The sequence below is a fragment of the Salvia hispanica genome, chromosome 5 (genome assembly GCF_029641045.1).
Source record: "Salvia hispanica isolate PSC_SH4W2 chromosome 5, Shi_PSC_v1, whole genome shotgun sequence".
NCBI lineage: Eukaryota > Viridiplantae > Streptophyta > Magnoliopsida > Lamiales > Lamiaceae > Salvia > Salvia hispanica.
The window spans coordinates 11,433,144-11,457,318 of NC_142696.1; the positions used below are offsets into that span (position 1 = coordinate 11,433,144).

Here is a 24,175-nt window from a genome sequence, read left to right on the forward strand (position 1 = left end):
TAGGGTATTGTAGTTTGGAATCTGTATAACCATAACTGTGAACGCACATCCCTAGAATTCCCTTATCTCTATATTTTATCTCGTGAATTATTTGCAATTAGTTGTTAATTGTTTTTCATCTTTTCAGTTTTCAAAAGTTTCCAAAATTCTCTTGTTCTTCCAGATAGTAATTGTGTCTTATTAGAAGATAGACACTTTGAGTTTGCCTTCCCCGTGTTCGATATCCGGTACTAATCTTTGGCTATACTATTTCTATTATGTATACTTGCAGGTATTAATAGTGCTTAAAAATAGTGCATCATGTTTTTGGCGTCGATGCTGGGGAAGACAATTCACTTTGGAGTGATATCTTCAAACGGATAATTTTACTACTTTGGATTTTAATTGCTTTTTGTTTTTATTTTTAGTTTTAATTTGTTTTTTTTTATTCTTGCAGGTTTTGTATGCGAACGCGCTCTGGGAAGGACAACCTAGAACCGCTCGATTTAGAACTTGAAAGAACTCGTAGGAGAATAAGGAGTGAAAAAGGATCAGGATTGATGGGTGACAAAACGGACCTCGAAAAATTGCAGGATGGTCCAGAAATTGATAGACGAGAGAGATACGGAAAGGGCAGCCCGAGAGGCACTTGAAAAGAAGAACAGAGAAATATTACCCGTGATGAACATGTTCAATAATGGGAATACGATTACTTTCCCGAAGGTCCTCGAATTGATCCTAACAATTTTGAGTTACACATGACCCTTATACAAAGGGTCGAGCAAACTCCTTTGCAGGTAGGGCCGCAGAGGAGCTAACCGTCATCTCTCCAAATTTGTGGAAATTGCAAACACATTCAAGTTAAATGGTGTCGACGACGATTCCATAAGGGTAAGACTCTTTCCATTTTCACTGACTAATTCTGCTAAAGAGTGGTTTGAGTGTATGCCCCTAGAGAAGGTTTCCACATGGAAGGACATCATAGCTGCCTTCCTCGACAAGTATTACCTGCCAGGCACCATCTTGAAGCTGAAAAGCGAAATCTTTCAGTTCATCCAAGGCGATGACGAGCCCCTCTACGAGGCGTTTGCTCGTTTCAAAGCTCTCCTCCGAAAGTGCACTAACCACGGTTTCACCGTGGACCATTAGGTAGAAATCCTTTATAATGGATTTAATTAAATAAATTGTGTTATGTTGGATTCAGGGGCGAACGGAGGCTTCTTGAGAAGGTCGGGTGAAGATGCCATGGCGGTGATCGAGGAATTCGAGGAAGAGGATAGCTGCAATCGAAGAGGCCGAGGAAAGTTCTTTTGCAAAGGATTTGGCCGAACTTAGGGTTAGGGTAGACCAAATGGACACATCAAGGAAGGAGGATCCGATTCCACCAACCTCCATCATAGCGGTCTCTAAACCCAAAGTCCCTGCCCCGATAGTGGAGAAAATCAGCTACATGCAAGGAGGCGGTTGCAAGAGAAATTACAACAATAATTATCGCTCTAATCAGGGGGTGGTAATTTCAACATTTATCATGAAAACCGACCTCATCCAAACCTTTCCTATTCTAACAATAATTTCTTGCAACCCCTACAGGATTTAACGTTGGCAAAGGAGGAGTAGTTGAACCAATAAAAATGGAGGAGAAGTATGACCAAGGAATCACAAGGATCTTAGAAGTGATTACACAAGACATGAAAGTTAATGATACCAAGATCGGAGTGGTTGAAGCTAGGATAAAAAACCTCGAGCAAGGAATGAACACGGTCTCAACTGCCATAGCAAACATCAACACTCAAATGGAGCAAATCCATAAAAAGTTAGATGAGGACAGGGCGAAAGCAGCTGCACGAGTGGACGACATTAACAAGAAGTGGGTGGCAAAGCATGAATCTGAGGACTGCCAAGCCGTCGGCGGACCGCCGCCACCACCGCAGCTGGTCGCCACACAAGCACCAAATGTAATCTGCCCAGCAGCTGGCGGACCGCCGCACACCCCGCAGCGGGCCGCTGCGGACAAGGCAGAATCGCCTACTAAAGAAGGAGTCGTGCGGCATAACGGGATTGTGCTACCTTTACAACCAAAGAGGAAGTTTAAGCTCGAAGAGCAGTTCAAACATTTTTTAAACATGTTTTGTAAGGTCCATACTAACATTCCTCTAGTTGAATCGTTGCAGGAAATACCCAAGTATACAAAGCTACTAAGGGAGGCGGTAATGAGGAAGAAAAAAGCCGACTAAAGCTGACCTAAAGCTACCGCATCATTGCAGCGAGATCATCCAAAAAGAAAGGGCAATGAAGCAGAGAGATCCGGGTCAGTTCATTATTAGATGCCAGATTGGAGAAGGGAAAGTTGACAAGGCCCTGTGCGATCTAGGATCATCCATCAATCTCATGCCACTGAAGTACTACGAAAAGCTCAACATTGGGCCGCTCAAAACTTCAGACGTGACGCTAAGGTTGGCCGATAACTCGTCCATCAAAACAGTAGGTATGATTAAAGATGTTTTAGTTAAGGTAGACGATTTTATTTTCCCCGCCGACTTTATTGTGCTTGACATGAAAGTAGACAAGAACGTCCCTCTAATCTTGGGGAGAGATTTTCTTACCACTTGCAAAGCTTTGATTGATGTAGGCCGTGGAGATATCACAATTAGTGACAACTATAGCAGCTCCACCAATAAGATCGAGAGCGAGATGCTCAAGTTTGAGGAGGCAAAGCGGGTGAAGATGGAACGACAGTGTAGGGCAGTCATGATCACGAATTTGACCAAGCCCCAAGACTCATTTAAAGCGGAGGATCCTTCTACCTCCACTATTTACATTGTCAACGAGGTAAGACATTCTCCCAAAAAGGACGACCCTAACTCCTCTACCTCTATTCAGCAGAAGAAGAAGCAAAAGAAGAAGAAAGGACCCAAGGAGGACCCCGAGATTTATGTTATCAAAACCAAAAAGGGAAAATATAAGTGGTGGAAGAAGCTAGGGACCAAGTTGCTCCCTATGCCAATTTTCAACACTCGGGTCGCTGATCCGCCCAATTAGTGGGCCACTTCAAGTCGAGCTAACAACTAAAAACAAAACCGCTGTTGGGAGGCAACTCAATTTCTTTTATTTTGTTCCTTTCTTTAATTTCGTTTTTATTTTCAAAAAAAAAATTAACGAGTGGTGGTCGCCGCAAATAACACGACGGTCGCCACACGTGTGTTCACATGTGCAGGATAGGTCAGGTCTAGGGCGGGCCGAAGAGACCGCTGTACGGGCCACAGCGGCCCGCCAGAAAGCGCAGTTTTCCGAAGGCCCGTGTGGCGGCCCGCCACGCAGTCCAGAAATGAGAAAGGCTTAATATAAGGTATGTTTCCCATTCCTTCTGAAATTCCTTCCTTGCACACAACCCCCACCTTTATAAATCACCAAATTCACGCACCCACACTCTCATTCTCTCAATTCTCTCCAAGATTAGAGTTCTTCTCCTATAATTCTCATCAACACAAGGTATGAATCCTAACTCAATTTCTGAGCATTGCTTTAATTCTTTCATGGATTTTGGTATGTATTGGATGAATTGTTTGGTAGAAACTCTTATTATATGATGGGGGATGAATGTGTATGCTTGTTTTTGGATTTCCATGGTTAATTTATGTTATGGGTGGTGAATTGAAGCTTGGTGAATAGTGACTCCATCTTGTTTATACTTGTTAATATGTTGTAATCATGTCCATAGCATTGTGAGGCTATTATTACTTCCATGAATTGCAATACTTGTGAATTTCTAAGAGATTGTTGTTTAGTATTGATTTATTATTGATACGTCTCTGCATGGGGGATGAATTCACGTTGGGGGATGGATTAAAGTGTTCTATTTTGGTTGATTATACTCTACATGTTTACATGTTACCATATAGGGTGCTATGATATACAAACTTGCACATGACTTTTGATTCTTGGTTTTTGTTATATTGAGGGCAAGTTTGGAGGACCCTTTGTTCGCCTATTTGATGGTATTCTTTTTAAGAGTATATATTTTCTTTTGTAAGATAATGGGATCAAAGGGAAAACCAGAGAATGCGAAGAACTATAGCATTAGCCTTGCCACGGATGAGCAAAAGGCTATGTGGAAGAAGGTGTCGGCGAGAGGGACAGCGCCCTCGACATATCCCCACGATCTCCCTCTCCAAACTTTGGGGATCGCGGAGGACTTTTGAGCGTTGTGTGACATAGGCAACGGGAACGGTCTTGGCTACATGTTCGAGAGGAAGTGGCCGTCATTTAGAAAGTACACTCTTGAGTTCCTTAGCTCATTGAAGGTCACCAAGGACCGTCGTCAAAATGTCCCGCTTAGCATCGATTTCCGCGTAGGCAACCATTGGCACTCGCTTACCATGGACGAGCTTAGTGGAGTGTTCCATTGCTTCGAACCCAACCCCGAGGAAGACAATGACTACGATTTTGACGAGGTTTGGGGTGCGATGACAAATGAGCACGAGCACGCCGCGGGCTATGCCAAGTTTTCTTCGATTCGCAACCCCGTTTTGAGGTACCTCCACCGCGCTATGACCCAACTCATGTTTGCTAGGGTTGATGGGGGAAGAGTCTCCCAAACAGAGCTCAATGTGATTTGGTGTCTTCTCAACAAGAAGGGATTCGACTATGGAACCCTCTTCACGCTCTATGTGGACCGGATCACGAAGAAAGGGGTTAGTTGTTGTGGGGGCTTGATCACGGCGATTTCCGAGCACTTGGACATATCTTTCGCCGGGTTGACGGAAGATGGCGGGGAGCGCTTTATTACTTATGAGGTGCTCTTCCCGGTGGGGTTATTGAAGACCGACTATTGGGGTCAAGCATTTTTCTTGCAAGTGGCGGGAGATAACTTCCACGTTCCAATCCCGCAGTTGACCAAGGTCGATGTTTGGGCAAACCAAGTCAATTGGAAGCTCGACACTCCGGCCCACCGAAGAGCCATTGAGGCCAACCCCGTCAATGGGGAATTTAGGAAGAGAAATATTCTGGCTCGTATCCCCATCTTTGAGGCCGAGGATGACTCCACTTATGAGGTCATTGATCACTATAATGAGCAAGGGGAGCACTCGCATGCCCAAGATAGTGAAGTGCCGCCGCCACTCTCTGGAACAATCTGTTGATGTGCGGCGACCGTCGGACATGCCGCGGCGCACCGCCACCTGGGCACAGTTTCCAGAGCGATTTTTCAAATTTTTCGAATTTTCGTCCCATCAAGCCTCGACACAAAATTTTTCAAGGTATGTTTTCTTTTTAGTAGTTCACTCACGTCCCAACCGACTCTACAAACTTATTTTACACATTGTTGTAAATAAGTTTGGGGGGATGAAATGGTGGACCATGAGTTTAGGTTTTTGTTTTAGGGTTTTCTTTTTGTTTTAAGTTTTTGCTTTTGTTTTTCAAAACCCCATAGGAGAATTTTGTGTTCTAAAAATGTTTTCTTGAATCCATGTCGTGAACTTAACATAAAGAACTTAGAAACACGCATGCTTAGAGACACACTTTAGATCGAGTTGTCGATGATATTACATTCCATCTATGTTTTAAGTATGGCTAGACGTTTTGATTTGATGGTTTGGTGAAAAGGTGCATAATTAGTGAATTTCCTGTTCGCCTTGATTCATGCTTATACCTTGTGAGGATTTGAGCCAAAAATTTATTCTTGTGTGATTTATCTGCATGCATGTATATGTTTCTAGAACTTGCTCCTAGTCTTGCCTAAGTTTACAGAGTGTTTAAGTCGATTTAGGAGGATGATTGGTCATCTTTTCTTAGCCTACTTTTATCTAAAAACCGTGACCCTCTAAAAAATTTTATATTCAAAATTTTTCCCTTCGGAGCCAAGTTTGAGCCTTTAAGCCTTTAAGCCTTTTCTTTGGAAGCCAAAATTATGGGGACAATTCCTTGGGTTAGTTAGTCATTACTATCTTATTTTGTAAAGGAATTGGAGAGATAAGGGGGAAATATAAAAGTGGTGTGTAAAGAAAGTACAAGTTGTAAAGTTGAGAAAAATTCCAAGTATGTGCTTGATCTTAGAAAAGAAAAGAAAGGATGTGTAAGAAATAAAAAGAAAAAAAAAAAAGAAAAAGTGTGAAAGGTTGTGAAAAGAAGAAGAAAATCAAAGGATTGGAAAGTGAGTTGAAGGAGAAAAATAAATGAAGTGTTAAAAGTGTCTTGGGTTAGAAAAGTGGAGTTATCTTTACTCTACTTGGGATATTTTTATTTTTAGTCACTTTTTAGCCAAATATTCCTCACCTACCAAAGAGCCTACATTACAGCCAAAGATAAAGATCTTTCGGACTTTTGAAGCTTAATCACATTTAGTAGAGGAGGGAGTAGACTTTGAGCAAGCATATGGTAAACTTTGCATGATGCATGATTTGAGTGCTTATGTACACATTACCATTATACACTTTGAGAGTGAGAGAGCACTTCCCATCTTTGGAAGTTTGCCACATGTGAGGGCTTGAATTCAAGGTGTTCCACGAGTTAGTAATGAAAGTGCACTAATAAGCCATGCTTGATTTGATTGCGTTAATACATGTTTAAATTGTTCTTCCATCTTTTGAGGCAATTATAACGTCTAGTCCTTGTGCATTCCGTGCGTCTATTTGGTGTCTTTATTGTTTTGTTTGAGGACAAACAAAAATGTAAGTTTGGGGGAGTTGATACGCTCGGATTTTGCACTGTTTTAAAGCCATTATTTGGTCCGTTTTTTATGTCAACGTCACTCTACACGTCCATTATTTGCATATTTTGTCTATTTTGGTATTTTGACGTGTTTTGTGAGAAATGTGCATAATTGAGCCGAAAAAGGGAGCCAAAACGCCAAGTTTGGAAATCTGGAGTCAGACGGCGACCGCCGCGGATGTGTGCAGCGACCGCCGGCGCCCGGCGGGCAGATCAACGCAGCGGTCCGCCTCGGAAAAATGTGCTTGGAAGAGAAGTCTCGTCCGGCCGGCCAAGGTGCGGCGGCCCGCCGGAGAAAGGCGGCGAATCTGAGAAGCCCTAGATTTGCACCCAGTTTTACCATATTTTGGAGATTTTTTTCCTTCTACAGCAAGTCATGGCTTTCCCCTATAAATAAGACCTCAAGCTTCATCAAAGGAGAGAACTTCCAATTGCAAAATACTTCAAAGAGATCAAGACCTAGAGTACTTCATTGGTGCAAGGAGTTGGAGAAGGATTTCAAAAACATCAAGAACGACAAGGGTTCAACCTACGGGTTTTATTTGCTTTAGTTTTATTTTCAAATTGTCTTCCCTTCAATCTATGTTTTTAGCTTATTCAATTATGTGTAACTAAACTCATAGGATTCTAGGGATGTGTTAGTAACGACTTTGGTTATGCAAGTTCCGTTTTCTATTTAATATCCGTTTTGTTTTTACTTTGTTTATTCCCTAAGTTAATCTTGATGCTTCATGATTGAGTGACACAATCGTGTATGATTTAATATAACTTGCTTCATAAATGTGACAGAGTTCTAGCGAGTTAGATCCACTTAGTAGACACTACAGTTAGCTTCCCTTAAAACGGCACTGTTAATTGAGAGTGAGGACTTTTCAAGGGTCTTAGGAGCTTTTTGGAGTTACGTGTTCGGATTGACAACCCTAATCTTATAAGCAACGTTTGTATCGCATGAGCATTAGCTAGGTGACTCGTTCTATCAAAGTAATAACTGTGCTAGGGTATTGTAGTTGGAATTTTGTATAACCATAACTGTGAACACACATCCCTGGAATTCCCTTATCTCTATTGTCTTTCTCCTGGTTTATTTGCTTTTAGTTGATCTATGCTTTTTATTGCTTTTAGTTTTTCAAAAGTTTTCAAAACCCAAATGTTTTTCCAGATAGTAATTGAGTTTTAGTAGAGGATAGACACTTTGTGTTCGTCTTCCCCGTGTTCGATATCTGGTACTAACCTTTAGCTATACTATATATACTCTGTATACTTGCAGGTTTATTTAGTGCTAATAAAAAGTGCATCAATTAGCATGTGAATTAAGATCCAAAATATCCAAAACAAATGATCAAACATAAGCTAGATTAACTAGAGAGATTCTAACACTAAACTGCAAACGATAACAATAACCGAAAGTAAATGCAAAAAAATTGAAATGTAAATTGTTTCTAGCTCCTAAGAGCGGTGGGACTAATAAACTAGCTAAGATGACTGGATGGCAGCAGGCATGGTTCCCCCTTTCTGCGGTGATGGAGGACGAAAGCTTCAAGTGTGGAGTGAGAGACACCAGATGTGGCTGATGACGGTGGTTCCTCCTTTATGATGGATTTTCGGACTCTCGATGACCCCTCACAAAGACACACTTTTATTCATGTTTCCTCCTTCTATTTATAGGATGGCTTGGCTTCAATCCCTAGGGATATTTTCTTCGTGTGTTGAGATTTTTGCCCTTCAGAATAGGCAACTCCTAAAAGCTTGTCATTCTTGCGCTCAACTCCATATCACAGCATTCTGATCAGTTTACATCATCATGTTTTACTTCCACTTGATTCTCCTTCAACACTCATTTGCATGCATTTCTACCCTTTTTCTACACACTGAACGACTTGTTTACGCATATTATCTGTTTAAACACATTAAACTGATAAGTAACTAATGCACAAAACACGCCTTATCACCTATATACATTGTGAAATTCATTTGTACTTTTGCAAGAGAATTGACTGAGTAACCTTACCACTCAATAATCTACAATTTGTAAGACCTAGACTCATTTGCTTTCAATCTCATAAATCTATGTAATTTAAAAGATAAATGAAATGTCAAACACTACGTAACAAAAAATATTTCATTCTCATATTAGAAAATAAGGTTTATATAAACAAGCAACTCGAAAAATATGCTTTACAGTATCTCATCCCTAATAGTGGCCCACGGTGCGATCTATCGTGGGCTTAAAATTAGGTTTGAAAAAATAAAAAAATTCGACGCTCTATATAATTGTCATACCTTAACAGAAATATAATTTTCTTTGACCATTTTAGACTCTATATATCAAAATTTCAGATATACTATTAAAATGTGTAAATTTATATCTCAACAATTCATCATGATGTCTTGACATTTATGTGATTTTTAGAAGTTTATATTCCCTTCGTCTTTCAATATATGTTCCATTTTGATCTGACACGAACAAATATAAAGAGGTGGATTTTAAAAGTAAGTGGAATGTGAGTTTTATTTTATGTATTGATATTTTAATAAAATATAAATAAAATAAGCTAGTTGAATGTAAGGTTCGTTACTTAAGAGTAATTTAAATAAATTAAGATACTCATAGTTGGATTCGGAACAGATAATTGGGACCTGGGAAATATAACTTAGTAGCTATTTACCATAAGGTGGTGTGATGTTTTGCTTATTGACATGTGCAATCATCAAATATGTGATCAATCTCCCCTGCACCAAATTAAAAGATTTTTTTTGTGTGTGTTTATTTAATTATTTTTTTATCAACGGGCTACAACACAGTTGGCAGCACGAAGTTGTGGTGATTTAAGGTCAAGGGTTTAAATCTCGTCACTTGTTGAATGACTTTAGGCCTTAATCCGCAAACCCGGTCATCAGGATAAGTCGAATTCTACCAAAGGCTTGTTCGGTACACCTATAGTCAAACTAAAAATAAAAAAATTGTTTTTAGTTTTATAAATGGGAATAGCGTATGTAGGTTTTAATGCATGAAATGGATTGTTTTAATATAATGGGATATTATTAGGAAGAAAAAGACTAAAAGTAATTAAAAATAAAAAAGTCAACATCAACAATTTTTCAAACAAAGAAATCTTAGGTTTTTAAATGTCAAATGTTACGAAAGAGTCGTAATATTATACAACTTGTATATCTATTCGTTTCTACTTTGAATAAGTATCAATATTTGGTACACTTACACTAATTAGTATGGAGTATCCTGTTATTCTGCAACACATGTATCTTGTGATTATAATAGTACTATTTTTTTGTCGTATGCAAAGAAAATTACTCCCTCATTCCAATAATAATAATCACAATTTGTCATTTTGGTTCGTCCTATAATAACAATCACAATTCATTTTTACCATAAATGATATGTAGGTCTCACATTTCAGTAACATACTCCACTCACATTTTATTATAAAATTAATATTAAAAAGTGGATCTGATATTCTATTAATTTTTTCAATTCACTATTCTTTATATTTTTTTAAACTCGTGCTCACATCATATGTGATTCTTATTATGGGACGGTAGAGAATAGTAGTTTTCTTTTCTTATTATCAAATATGAATAGTCATCCACACCCGCCAAATTGCTCTTATTCTTTGATTCTATATGTTTGTATGACAAAATATGGAATAATATGAAAAGTTATGATATTAGGTATACCAACTACGCAATTAGAATTTATACCAACTTTTGTTGCTATTGTAGGCGAAATTCCACGATCTGCCCTCGTGATGCGCAATTTGTTGTTGTTAAAACAATGAAGATTAATTAAACCATACAAAATATAAACTAATCGAATAAAATCAGCTAAGTATCTTAGCCTAGTTGGAAAGGAAGTGATGCACTGTACTAGTTTGTAGTTTAAGCATATCTTATTAGTTACATTCACATTAACACTTGCAATTGGATCAGAATAATAGAAAAGAGAAACTAAATTATAAGGGTCGTGTGGTATATAGATCGAGAATTATCTAAATAATTAAAAATCATATTTTATTCAGTTTTAGATTGCTAAATTATTACTCCATTTTTATATCATTTAAAGAGTCATTTTGCTATTTTGGATTGTCTACGATTTGTAGAATGATTTATTTTATTTTACTTTTAGTATGCGCATCTCATATTTCACTAATTTTTTATATTCATAATTCATTATAAAATTAATATTAAAAATGAGTCACACATTCTAGTCACTTTCTATATTTAGTCACTTTCTATATTTAATTTTCTTCCTAAAGTTAAATAATTTCCTAAAATCCATTAAAATTCTTTAAATGGCGGATGTGCGGAATACTACAGCGTTGAATATATTAGATCAATCATGTATATAACTTAGATTTTTGATCAAAATATTAATTTACATTTATATTTAAAATGTGAATGAATAACATTATTTAATAAAAAAAACCATTAATTGCCAAATTGTTGCATATGAAGAGAAATTTCAAAAAAGAGTATTTGCTGACCTTTTGAGATTGTAGATTAAATTTGTGACCTTTCAGAATATGGGCTCGAGATATGCGAATTTTTCAGAATAAGAGTTTTATATATATTCTCTTTATTTTTCTTACTCCTTCCGTCCCACAATAAGAAGCACACTTTGCCATTCAGGTCCGTCCCACAATAAGAGTCACACTTCAATTTTACTATAAATGGTAAGTAGGTCCTACATTCCATTAATTCACTTCACTCACATTTTATTATAAAACTAATATAAAAAGTGAGTTTCATATTACACTTTTCCAACCCACTATTCTTTATATTTTTTAAAACCTATGACCATAATAAAAGTGACTTCTATTATGAAACAGAGGAAGTATTACTTTCTACCCAATTATAAATTAACAACGCTATCCTTAAACTCAATTTCTCAACAATTTCATTATGCTCTCCTAAGTGTCAAAAAAATCAATATGCTCTCTCAAATTCTCATAACCCAATTATTTTCCCTTTTTTGAATTTTTGAAAGCTCAGCACGTTGGGAGTATTCAATTAACAAGCATTAGATTCTGCACACAAGCACAAACAAACAAGATTATGGCAAGACGAAGAAGAAGGTTGTAGTTATACAGTTGGGTGGTGACAAAGAGCGGCGAAGCGGAGGCAGCAAAGAGGTGCCGAACTGAAGGCGGAGGGGGTGAAGAGGAGCCTGGAGGAGGAGGCGGCGGTGAAGTGGAGTGTGAGAATTTGAGAGAGCAGATGGATTTTTTTAAGAAATTAGATTAAAGGAGAGTTTAGTAAATTTATAATTATTGAAAGAAAAATAATAAAAAATAAGAGAATAAATATAAAAAAGTAAAAAAATATATTATTATGAAAAATTTGCATACTTCGAACTCATATTCTAAAAGGTTAACGAATGAAGGCCTATATTCCGAAAATTTTCGAATATGAATGTGAGAGAAAAAAAAATTTATTTAAAGAACGAAATTAAAGCGCTACAAATATTATTTAATTTAGCATAGCATGTTTGACTTTAGGCAATCTAACTTTTTTAGCATTTAAAACATTAAAAGAATGCGGGCCACTCCCGGCCAAAGAAATAATAGAAGCTTGTAGTTAATTTATTGTATGAAAACTTAGGTGACAGAAACTAATCACCAAGAAATCGAATTGGACCTACTTAAACTTGCATTGGCCATTTAGATATTAATCGAATCAAATATTGATTTATAGAACAAGTTAACCTGAAGCTAGACATTGGTTAAAAATAAGAAAATTCCATGAAAATAAGATTTAGAGTTCAAAGTCAACTCACACATATACTTTATATCGGTATAATAGAAATAAAGATTGAAATATTTTATTAAAATACTTCCGTCTGTTTTTAATAATATTTTCCTTTTCTAATAAGGTGAGCCTTATTTTTCAATAATAATATTATAAATTATTTTTTTGAAAATTTATCTCTCTTATTTTATTAATTGTGCAATTAATTTCTGTATCGTCTCATTTCAAATGTTTATATTTTTTTGGAACGGAATGAGTATAAGTAAAATATAAAGTTTAAAATATCTATATTGCTCTCTGGATAAAATAAAATTGAAAATATGATTTTTTGATTATTTATGCTGGTGAAGAAGGCTCTCTCACACCAGCGCCGCCGCCACAACAGTAATGAGTAAAGTGGAAACCCAGTTTTAAAAATGGCATAATTTATTTTCCATAAAAAAGAGAAAGAGAAATGTCGTCCTTGACTGGTATCCCGTTTCAAAAATGGTTGGCTGCTTCTCCATCGATTTCTCCGCTCAAATCTCTCCTTTTTAAACCCACTTCTTGCAAACCTCTCTTCCATCCCAAACCCACTCATTTCCTCCTCCGTTTCGCCACCTCAACAGCCATGGGTGATGTCGGCATGGACGCTGTGCAGAGGCGCCTCATGTTTGAAGACGAGTTTGTGCCCTATCCCCTTTTTCCCCTTTTTAATTTGAGATCTTGATTGTGGGTTTTCGATATTTTGTTGATTGAAACTTTTATTGATGTTGAATTGATGCTGTCAATTTTCCCTTTTCTTTTTTTCTTTTTTTTTTTTTTTTTGTCTTTTTCTTTCTTTTTTGATTTTTCTTTTTATCTCGAAATTGAATTACCTTTACCATTTCACAGTCTATCCAAGTGTAAAAGGGATCACATTTATCTGTTTTAATGTATGCAGATGCATATTGGTTGATGAGAATGATCAAGTGGTTGGTCATGAATCCAAGTACAATTGTGAGTCCTCTTTTTAGGTTTTAGATTCTGATTCAATGTTTTTGTAATCCAGAAATAGTATGATTATATGTTGTTGAAATTTGGTAGAAAGTTGCTGCTTTAAGTCATACTGCCTCCGCCCCAAGCTATTTGAGGCATGTACGAGATTTAAGAAATTGATGTTTATAGGTTAAGTATGAAAAGAGTAAATTAGGAGAGATAATAAAGTTTTAAATGCTACAAGTACCTTCAGATGGCCTAAAACAGAACAGGGAGTAAGTAGTCGCATATCATATCGTTAACAGGAAAAAGCTCTGTTTAATATGCAGGCCATCTGATGGAAAAGATCGAGGCTCTAAATCTGTTGCACAGAGCTTTCAGTGTCTTCCTGTTTAACTCAAAATACGAGTTATTGCTTCAGGTAAGCTATATACATTCATGCCATGTCCATCTTTCTCTGGTGTTGCTGTTACTGTTGCTACAATTTGAGGCTAGATAGGCATTTTGCTCACCACTTTTCCTTATCTTCTTCTTTCTTGTTCCTCAGCAACGATCCACAACCAAGGTTACTTTCCCGTTGGTGTGGACAAACACCTGCTGCAGCCATCCACTATACCGTGATTCTGAGCTTATCGAAGAAAATGCTCTTGGTATTGTATTTTCTTCATAATCCAATTACAACCAAGCACCTCTCTCCTCTCCTCTTGTCTCGTCTCACCCAATTTGTCTCGATCAAGGTGTGCGGAATGCTGCTCAGAGGAAGCTGTTGGATGAACTTGGCATTCCTGCTGAAGATGTCCCTGTCGACCAGTTTGTTCCTTTGGGGCGTATGCTGTACAAAGCCCCGTCCGATGGAAAATGGGGAGAGCACGAACGTAAGTAGCTGCATCTTCAATTAGGATTACGTTACAATCAAGGCATGCTCATGTTTCTATACTGATATATGCAGTGGATTATCTCCTTTTCATTGTGCGGGATGTGAGCGTGCACCCAAATCCAGACGAAGTACATGATGTCAAATATGTGAACCGGGAAGAGCTGAAGGAGCTTCTGCGGAAAGCGGATGCCGGTGAGGGGGGTTTGAAGCTGTCACCATGGTTCAGGTTAGTGGTCGATAACTTCTTGTTCAAGTGGTGGGATCACGTCGAGAAAGGGACCATAAACGAAGCGGTTGACATGAAGACAATTCACAAGCTCATTGAGAAACCAACTGCGTGATTTGGTTTCAATTTGTGTCATCTTATCTTTAAAATCGTGTGTCAAGTTTAGGTATCTCCTTTTGTCTTTGTTTACTGTTTCTCGTGGCTTTCAAATAAATTTATTACTACTTCTCAACTGCTTGTTAATTTCGTTACGTTACACTCAAATTAAAACAGGATCAAATTGCTTGAAATTGTAAAACCAAACACACCATTTGCGTTTAACATATCTCAGCATCTAAATCATGAAATTGTAAGCAAACACGTCTCAATACCTAAATCATTTCATCCTCATGTTGCCCATTAATTGCTTTTGAAACATGAGCTAAATCACTTTCATACAATAACAACTTAATAATTGTATGGTTTGAGGAGATGAACATTATTGCACTAAGTATTGAATATGGAATTTTTGTGTAAGTTTGAAGGTATGTCAGTCGGACTATTCCATGTGGTGGGCTAATCAGATTAGAAATTTCAATTATAACTTTGAATGGTTAGATTTCGTGCTAATCCGATAGGCTAATCGGGCAAAATATTAAATATCAAAAATAATTTATGTATTTTTATATAATAATAATAATTAATAATTATAATTATAATAATTGACAAATCATGAGTTGTTGAATGACTTAGCATATTAGATAAGGTTATAATGAATATGAGCATGTTAAAAATATAAATGATTTGTAAAAATTTAAATTAAAATAAACACCTTCTAATAAATTTGTCTATTTGTTTCTCTCTTATTATATTATATATTAATATTAATAAAATGTGAATATATATATGTATGTATGTATTAAGTAAATTATTGGGCTAATTTTATTTTTGTATAGTTAATAAATTTTATCAAATCATGATTAAAGTGTAGAATGGGTTGCTAAACTAAGATAGAAGAATAGACAATAGTTGTGCATAGGGTCATGTCATTCCATCCGACTCTAGGTTAGCTAAAAGACTAAAAATTTCTAACCTTAATCCACTAAATTTAGTGGGCAATTTGAGTTAGACCCACAAGTTTCAAGTACTACATCCCTAAAACTCACATCTCCTTAATATATCAAAATCAATAGTTGATTCCTCTATTAAATGATTAAACACCTAATGACCTAACTCCTCTTTCAAACACAAAATAACCACAAAATCAAAATATAACAAGTATAAAAGTCTATTGTTTTTCATGTACATATAATTATTTTTTATTTAGGTCATAAACAATACTCCAAACCGTTGTATCTAAAGTGATCAACTTCCGGCATGAAATATAAGAAAAAGAGTATGTCAATTAAGTAGAGAGGGAATAAAGTAGGAGATAGAGTAAAGTAGATAAATAGGGACTAAAGTAAGAGGAGTAAAGGTCACTTGTAACGGGACAATCAAATAAGGAATATCAATCTCTTATAACGAGACAAAGAGAGTACAATTGTGGTCCCCGCGTAGCTAACACAACACGAAATCGCCAACCATCCAACGAGACCGGGTCTAGGTTGCGAGCGCCTCACTAGAGGAGCTAATGTTGGTGATAGAAATCCATGGGTTCCATCCTAAAACCAATTGGTGATAGGAGGAGTGACCTATGGGTTTTATATACTAGTTTCAGTTTTCTCTTGGCACCGATGTGTGACAGTTATATGTTACTCCTTCCGTTCCATAATAATAGAGTCATGTTTCCATTTTAGTACGTTCCATAGTAATAGAGTCATTTCCTTTTTTTGTAAAAGTCAACACATTTTTCCACACCTACTTTACTCTCTTTTACTTTATTCTCTCTTCATCTCTCTACCTTTTTCATTTGCCACTTTACTCTCCATTTACTTAGCTCACCTAACACAATTTTTCTTAATCTCCGTGCCGAAAAGAAATGCCTTCATTACTATGGAACGAAGGGAGTATTTTTTTTTAGTTTCAATTGTGAACAGTTGGGATGTAGTTGGGATGTGGAAGAGCCGCAGAATCACAATCAAGTGACAAGCTGATATGATGTTGCTTGATAATTGATCGATGTTGGAAGAAGACAACATAGGGGAGAAATTGAGAAAAATGTCATCCAAGAAATGTGAAACTATGCTAGCTAAATCAATGTAATTTTTGTCGATGCCATTACCTCTCAACTCTCATAGATATCAACACAAACTCAAACACCTTCAGTGTATTCCTCAAACCTTAGTCTTGCCACCACTGATGACGAGCGAGCAAGATTTGGTCCACTGGAACTGTATCATCGATTTCTTGAAATTTGATGAATTTTTGGTTTGGAGTTCAATTACTTTCGAAATTTTTGAGTTGTTTTTTTTTTTTTTTTTTCCTTAACACATGAGTACATTCTTTTTGGTCCTCAACATAAAATTGATCTTTTTAGTCTTCATTGTTAACTTTAACAGCTTTTTCAAAAAATGACAAAAAATAATCTAAATCATAGTATGTACAGAACTCGTGCATATTGTCTAGGACGTATATAAAAAAATGGTCATATATAGGGCCAGAAATGGAGTTTAGTCTTGCAACAAATAGTATTGGGCAAAGTATAGAAATAAAGAAAAGCAAAAACGAGAATACTGTCTACAGTTGTATTATGTATGGAAAGGAAAAACTATAAAGATGAGTGAGTGTATCAAGAAAGAAGAGTAGAGGAACGAAACGAACGGATAACAAACATATTTACCAGTAGAGTATGATCACTTCCCTCCCTTCTGCTTCAGCGTAATCTTGTCGCCCAAGCTCAGGGCGATTCCTTGAGTTTTGCTCCTGATCCTGATATATCCGTTCAGCTTCCCGTCTGCCTGTTTCTCCATGCTAATATTTACCAACGCATCCTCACCAAACACACTCTTTGCGTATAGATTAGCAGCCATGTATCCACATTCACCTTCCAGAGCAGACCTACACACACCAAACAGAATTCTATCATATCCTTCATTCATGTTACCACGGGAATCTAAATTCACGTACTGTGGGGTTAGGCATCTCATGTTGGTAGATTCTATTATGTGGCCAAGAAACTCTTTCTCGTTTGAAATTTCCGTGTTGATAGCAACCTGGTACAAGACAACAAAATCGTAAAATTAATGAGCAACAAGTTAACAAGTTTTATTTGCTTAACACAACCTAACTTAATGCAGTTGTCTGCAATAGGCCAAACAAAAAGAGTAATATGCAGGGGTGGACATAAAAAGAACTTTCTTATGAATGATAACGCTATGACATATGAAACCGTTGAAAGAATTCACTGCATACAAATTATAAAGATTCACATAAGTTGGGAATCAATCCTTTTTTCTGCCTCCAAAGTTAACTGCTTACATGGTTAGAGAACAATACTACTAGCTTTTAGATTATTGAATCTCAAGAATCGTTTAAGGTTATAGGAGTATTATACTGAGATAGGTTTGTGTTAAAATGACAATACATCTTAAAGTGACACCATACCACCACGTATCCAGCAATATTATAAACGCTACACAATAATAGTATAAACACTAGACAACAATCTATAGCGTGTTGGATATTGCTGGCCGAGAAAAATTGTTGTATACAGTGTTGTATATTGCTGGCCGAGAATTTTAACCTTGAGAGTTTTTTATGATTGCCACATGGCAGCTGATTATTCGTCCACGTGTACAAATGATTGGCTAGGAATGGTGGTATGGTGTTATTTTAAGAGGTGTTGATGATATTAACGCACCCCGACTATAAATAATCTGTTCGGTTTGATTATAATTTCTATACATATATTTGCTAATTTATTGTTACCGTTCTTAATTGGTTGTCACCACATCATCACACACTTTCTCTTCAAATATGATCTCATTCACATCTTATCCTGGTAAATAAAAATAACACTTCACCAAAATTCAATTTCAAATGTTTAGCCGAAAATATTCAAATAATAAAAAACGACAAACTAATTAAGTTGTGTAGATGATAAAACTACCAACGGTAACATGGTACCAAAATTTAAACCAAGACTATTTTTGCTGGAGGGGGGTGGCTAGGATGGTTAATCACGTGACATTTTATCCTAGATTATGTAGTGAGCTTCCATCTTTCAAACCGAACGAGACCATAATAAATATGTGAGCTTTAATCTAACCAACTGAATGGCTCGTTAAGTGCGTATACATATCTATAAAGCTATAGTAACAAACTAGCCAAGAATCAACTGAATGGCTTGAGTTATGATCATCTCCACATCTATATCAGAAGACATATAATGGTTTTAATATTTATTAAAATTTAGTATGAGCAATCGCACCTTGTTCTCCCACTCAAATTCTGCCCACATGGCTCTAAAAGCAGCATCACTGCAAACAGCTGGAGATATGTAGTCCATGATATCTATATGGATATCATTGAGAACAATAACAGTCCGCTCAAACACATTTGAGGTCTCATAAACAATGTTGCCAAATATGACTCCAGTTTCAGTAGACGACACTTTGATATTTGCTTTTATCTGCTTCCTTGACTCTGGCGCTAGGGTATAATTCTGTGGGCGCTCAACAAGTTTAAGATCACCCATTGTAGCCAATTCCAAACACAAGTTTTGGAGAGTGTCCTTTGTTCTATTAATCACCGTAACATCCAGGACAATGTCATAATGGTGAACTGTCACATAAGCTTCAGCATATACAGGGTCGCTAAACCCTGTCAGTTGAATGATACGATTTAATTTATTTGCATCGTCTGTATCCTTAACAAATTGCCCAGTAGCACGTTTAAGATCATCTTGAACCTCATCTTCCAGCTCAAGCTGGCTCATGCCCTAAGTAAAGACAAAAATGAGAGAAATGATTAGCATCCATTATGTTGTTTCTGCTACAAACAAGCAAATGCCAAAATCAGTCATCATCCTGGCTACATTGAAGATCTTGATATAATATTGCACATTAAGAAAACATTTATGTGAGCGAATTGTAAGAGTCTGGTAGAGATTTGCAGTCCAAACTCTCAACAGTACTTTTCGAGGCCTCCTTGAACCTTTGTAAGTAAGGCCTTGTTAGCCTGAGCAAATATGGGGGTAAAGAGTAAGGATTGAAGCCCCTCTGGACAGATTAATATCCATGGGAAAAGAACATGTTGATTAAGGATGAATGTATGTTACAATTACTTTACATGCTCACAGGGAAATGGTATGGCATTTTTGGGTTGCAATGTCAATTACTACCTGGTATAAAAACAAGGGCTAGATTTTTATTCTACAAGGAAACGATGAATCATCATGTTTATCAAAGGTAAGAACTAAGAAATCGACAAAAGTACAGTATTTCACCTTTCGACTCTTCAAATGGTAAAAGTCAATAAGGTCATCTGGCTGTGTGCAGGAAACCTGAGCCTTCGCGTTACTTTCTTCAGTTTCATGAAGTTGTTTATCTGAAAGCATCTTAACAAAACTCTCACGACAAGATTTTAACCAGATCTTTCTCACATCGTCCCCTGTGCTACATAGCAATCTCATGCAGAGAACAATCCTATCATAAGAATCATTGTCAATTGGGTGAGGGAGAACCGAGGATTGCCCAAGCTGTAGCATGGCAACCATAACCAATAATGTGTTGCTCGCTGCTTTATTCACTTCAATTTTTGATGGTTGAACCTCTTCCAACCTTAAGATGAGCTTTGCCAGGGTGCAGGAGATAACTGCACCAAGGAAAAAATCACCAGTGAGAAGCAGAGATCTCAAATTCCCCATTGCCAAAGATCCTTTAAATACAGCTGGAGCGGAGAAGGCAGTTTCAGATGCAGCACTTTGAGTTGCGTAAGTTCCATCCGCAAGGATAGTTGGTCTTCTAGATGAAACAGTGATTGAGGTTGCCTGCTGGGTTTTCTTTGAAGAATCAGCAGCTTCCTCATTTTCAGATACTGAAAAGAATGGTAACTCTCCTAGACACTGCTTGATGGTTGCAATGCCGCTCTCAACTTCAGATAGAGATAGACAATACTCACCAATAATCCAAAGAGCACAAGAACAAACTCGTGCTGCTCGGATCTGATAAAACGTATCCAGAAGCCTGGTGCTGATAGAAACCCTTAACTTTGGGTTTGTTTCAATCATCTCACGCATAAATACAGCAACATCCATTGCAGATGCTACGTTGTTATCTCCCAAGAAATCCATCAACAAATGGACCACTGTGCTTGCCACTTCAGGGAACCTTATCGCACAAGAATGGATAGCTTGAATTAGCATTTGTTGGTACTCACCATTCTTCTCAAGCTCTCCACCTTGAGTTTTTACAACTTCCTTCTTCAAAGTAACAACCACCTCACTGACATTACGAGGCGTGATCAATTCCAGAACAATATCAAGTGTTTTCTTTTGAATGTCAAGATTTGCATTTGACAATGCCCTCAGGACATCCATTATTCTTTCAATCATAATGTCTGTGTGGGAAGATTTGAGTTCATTCAGCCTATCAAGCAGAATGAGTTTAAAGTTATAATCACTCTGAGAAACAAGAAGCTGGCAATATGTATTTGCTGCAGCTATAATAGCTGTCCGAGCAGATGACAATGAAACAAGGGTTCCAGCACTTTCATAAACCACAGCGGCTGAAGGGGCATCCAGTAAAGATATAATAATCTTAACATATTTCCCTGTTTTGTTAGTCCTGCAAACTTTCCGGATCAGCTCCAAGACAACCATCTGCATAGGCCCACCCGAGTCTTGTACTTTGTCAACGTTGGTCAACAGGTAATTAATAGCACGATCCTGAGCACAATTGAAAAGCATTAGAAAGGCATTCCTCTTAGCTGATTGATCCTGCTCTGTCAAAAGAAACTTCTCAATGGTCTCTGGAGCATCAACCAAGAGCTGATCACCATGCTCGAGCTTGTAAATTGACATCACAGCAAGAATTGCATTTCTCCTAACATAAGGATGTCGGTGTTCCAAGTTGGCCATAATGGAGGTGACCAATGGTTCGATGATTTCCACTTCACTAATACGGCAAAGGAACCGTAGGGTGACACCACGAATATACTCATTTGGGTGGATAAGATTATTACGGAGATTCTGGCAAATCAAAATCATTTCTGGTAGGACTCGGCCCTTTGCATCAATCTTATCGATGATCTCCAAATAGAGCAACAACAGTTTCTGAACAGTGTGGTCCTCACACGGCAAAACATATCTTACAATAGTAATGAACAGCTGAGAAAGGGTCTCGCCATTTAGCAAAAGCATGACCGCCTTTTTCATTGCGTCGATCTTAGCTGAAACATCATTCCCTTCAAGTGCCTGTTTGATCTCATTACCAATAGCTGGAGTGGTCTTGTCAAAATGTGCCAGCACAGAACACGTTTTCTCCATTTTTCACTATTAACCTTATTGATCATTAAACATCAACTGGAGCTGGATAACTGAAATGTACATTAAACACTGAAAATTGATCATCACCCTAAATCTATTCACGGATGTTAATTAATATGAAAATAGCATCAGCAATCAACGAATTGTTGGGAAAACCAAAGCCTATACACTCATTAACAACAATGTATGTATGTGTATTGGTAAATCAGAAGCATTTTATGATCGAATGAGAAAAGGTTTACCGATTGGCGCCGAAAGGGGCTATTCGTGGCAGAATTTGGCGGTGATGTTCATTAATCACTTGTGAAATCTGTGTTTTCACATACAAATAAAACATCCATATTTGGTGTTATGTTTACAACAACAAAAAAAAAAACAAAATATAATAGTCAAAATATATAAAAAATGATAAAAGAATTTTCATAAATAGAAATGACATTATTACTTTACAAAAAATGATAAAAAGAATTTTCATAAATAGAAATTACATTATTACCTCTCTTTTTTTTTTTTTATGGAGGGGGTATAGTTCGTCTTATTTGTCCACTGTAGCTTGACCCATTGAAAATTAACTTCTCCATCGTCACATTCTTTCAATTTTAGTACATGCCATCAAAAATAATTACTGATACTTTATTAGTTATACATTTAAACTCGTGTCATCCTAAAAAAATCGATTTTTATCGGACAGATAAGTATAAGACTAAGAGCATTCATATAGGGGTGTCATCCCGCCGCGGATGTCGCTCCCATCGGCGCTTATTGCAGGGGTAGGGCTGAGCTACAGTGCCCAGCGTGCGCCACAGGAAGGAGGGAAGAACGTCGATCGGCGCCTATTGCGCACCGAGTGTAGAGATGTCAAGTGGGCGGGGCAAGTGAAATGGAGCGGGCCTAGGCTGGCCTTGGTGGTTTAATCTAGCTCCAATTAGACTGTTTTATAAACCCAAGATCGGCCCGGGCCCAGGACCACCTGAAGCCCGGCCCAAGCCCAAGCCTAGGACTAGCCAGGCCCAGACCGGGCCCGGCCCAGGACAACTTACGTATGTAATTAGGAGTAGTAAAGCTATTCCATATGCCATTTCAATATTTAAAGTGTTCCATTTTTTAATAACTTTTAAAAGATTAATGCATACAATCAAACAAGATTAATTCATTGCTACTTTTAGACCACCAATTAATTTGGTTGATGTTAATCAACCTAAGTCAAGACTTATAACAAATTTTATTTTCATAATTATAATGATTAGTTGACAATTTTTCTTTCAATATTGATATGTCTTATTTTTAGATTTAATTATAATTTGCAAATCGTGTAATTGTGTTATATCAAGTTTGATTTGTATAATTATAGAGATTAATTTTACTTAGTTTTTCTTTATAAAAAAATATTTCCATAATTATAGTGATGGATTAGTTAATTAAGCGTATGCCTTACAGGGTTTTCATCTACCAAAAGAAGTCCCTAAGTATAGAAATACAGATCATATATGGACCGTCAGATTTGGAGATTAATGTCCACGATTTGGAATGACTCCTCGTTTTTGTTGGGTCATAATAAGACAGATTTGTGTCATGTGAGGGGGGGTAAATTAGGAATAAAAAAAAATAGGAACTGTCGTTCCGTTTTTTAAGTGCGGATTAATTGGGAGTCATTACTCCACACGTTAAGCTCTTCCACTTTCCCTCAAATCTTCTTCTTCATCCACAAAATCAAGAAAAACCCTACCTCCATACAAAATGGCTACTCTACAAAATCGGCTACTCCACAAAAACCCTCATCCTAATTAACGATTCTAAAATCGAGGAGGAGGGTGAACCAAAAGCTTACTTCAACAATGGTCGACACTCGAGCTTCTGGATCGGCGAGGCATGACGGAAAAAGGTTAGTAACATTTCGTACAACGATTGACTTAAAATTGACAAAATCTGGTAAAATTTTCACTTCAATTGGTTGGATGTCATGTAGTGTATCAGAGAACGACGGTGAGGAAGAAGATACCTCTAATCCCAAAAGCACCGAAAGGATGTTTAGATTACCACTATTTTAATGAAACGATGTTTAGAGCTTGTAAATCTCATTTTTAAACCATATATGTTGATGTCTCGGCTGGATGTCATTGTTACCATATATTATTTCATTTGTAAGATGAGATAAACTTCCATTACAATGTCCTTGGAATGCTTTCCTCTTGTTTCTTGTAGACGATAGCCCATGTGATGAGCATTACTCGATATATTGGGTCATAGTAAATGAATATTT

General features: G+C 37.1%; 2 protein-coding genes across 2 annotated transcripts; one reads left to right on the forward strand and one right to left on the reverse strand.

The window, feature by feature from the left end:
* Positions 1-12,784: 12,784 nt before the first annotated feature.
* Positions 12,785-14,739, forward strand: LOC125186064 (isopentenyl-diphosphate Delta-isomerase I). The gene is made up of 6 exons (XM_048082380.2): positions 12,785-13,110; positions 13,370-13,425; positions 13,734-13,825; positions 13,952-14,054; positions 14,142-14,279; positions 14,354-14,739. The coding sequence occupies exons 1-6, from the start codon at positions 12,902-12,904 to the stop codon at positions 14,620-14,622; spliced, it is 867 nt and encodes a 288-aa protein (XP_047938337.1). The 5' UTR covers positions 12,785-12,901; the 3' UTR covers positions 14,623-14,739.
* Positions 14,740-17,060: 2,321 nt separating this feature from the next.
* LOC125190707 (coatomer subunit beta-1-like) lies at positions 17,061-22,215 on the reverse strand. Its single transcript, XM_089058483.1, has 5 exons — positions 22,158-22,215; positions 19,876-21,965; positions 18,859-19,368; positions 17,556-17,641; positions 17,061-17,486 (listed from the first exon to the last, which is right to left on the reverse strand). Exons 2-5 carry the CDS (start codon positions 21,913-21,915, stop codon positions 17,282-17,284), a joined length of 2,841 nt encoding a protein of 946 aa, XP_088914609.1. The 5' UTR covers positions 21,916-21,965; positions 22,158-22,215; the 3' UTR covers positions 17,061-17,281.
* Between the last annotated feature and the right edge of the window lie 1,960 nt (positions 22,216-24,175).

Bases quoted from the DNA above. Each gene is read 5' to 3' on its own strand.
- LOC125186064 (XM_048082380.2), top strand. From the start codon at position 12,902: ATGTCGTCCTTGACTGGTATCCCGTTTCAAAAATGGTTGGCTGCTTCT. The intron at 13,111-13,369 runs GTTTGTGCCCTA...TAATGTATGCAG, and splicing joins CGCCTCATGTTTGAAGACGA to ATGCATATTGGTTGATGAGA. The intron at 14,055-14,141 runs GTATTGTATTTT...GTCTCGATCAAG, and splicing joins TATCGAAGAAAATGCTCTTG to GTGTGCGGAATGCTGCTCAG.
- LOC125190707 (XM_089058483.1), bottom strand. From the start codon at position 21,915: ATGGAGAAAACGTGTTCTGTGCTGGCACATTTTGACAAGACCACTCCA. The intron at 17,642-18,858 runs GTGCGATTGCTC...GTCTTGTACCAG, and splicing joins AATTTGAGTGGGAGAACAAG to GTTGCTATCAACACGGAAAT. The intron at 17,487-17,555 runs GTACGTGAATTT...TGGTGTGTGTAG, and splicing joins ATGAGATGCCTAACCCCACA to GTCTGCTCTGGAAGGTGAAT.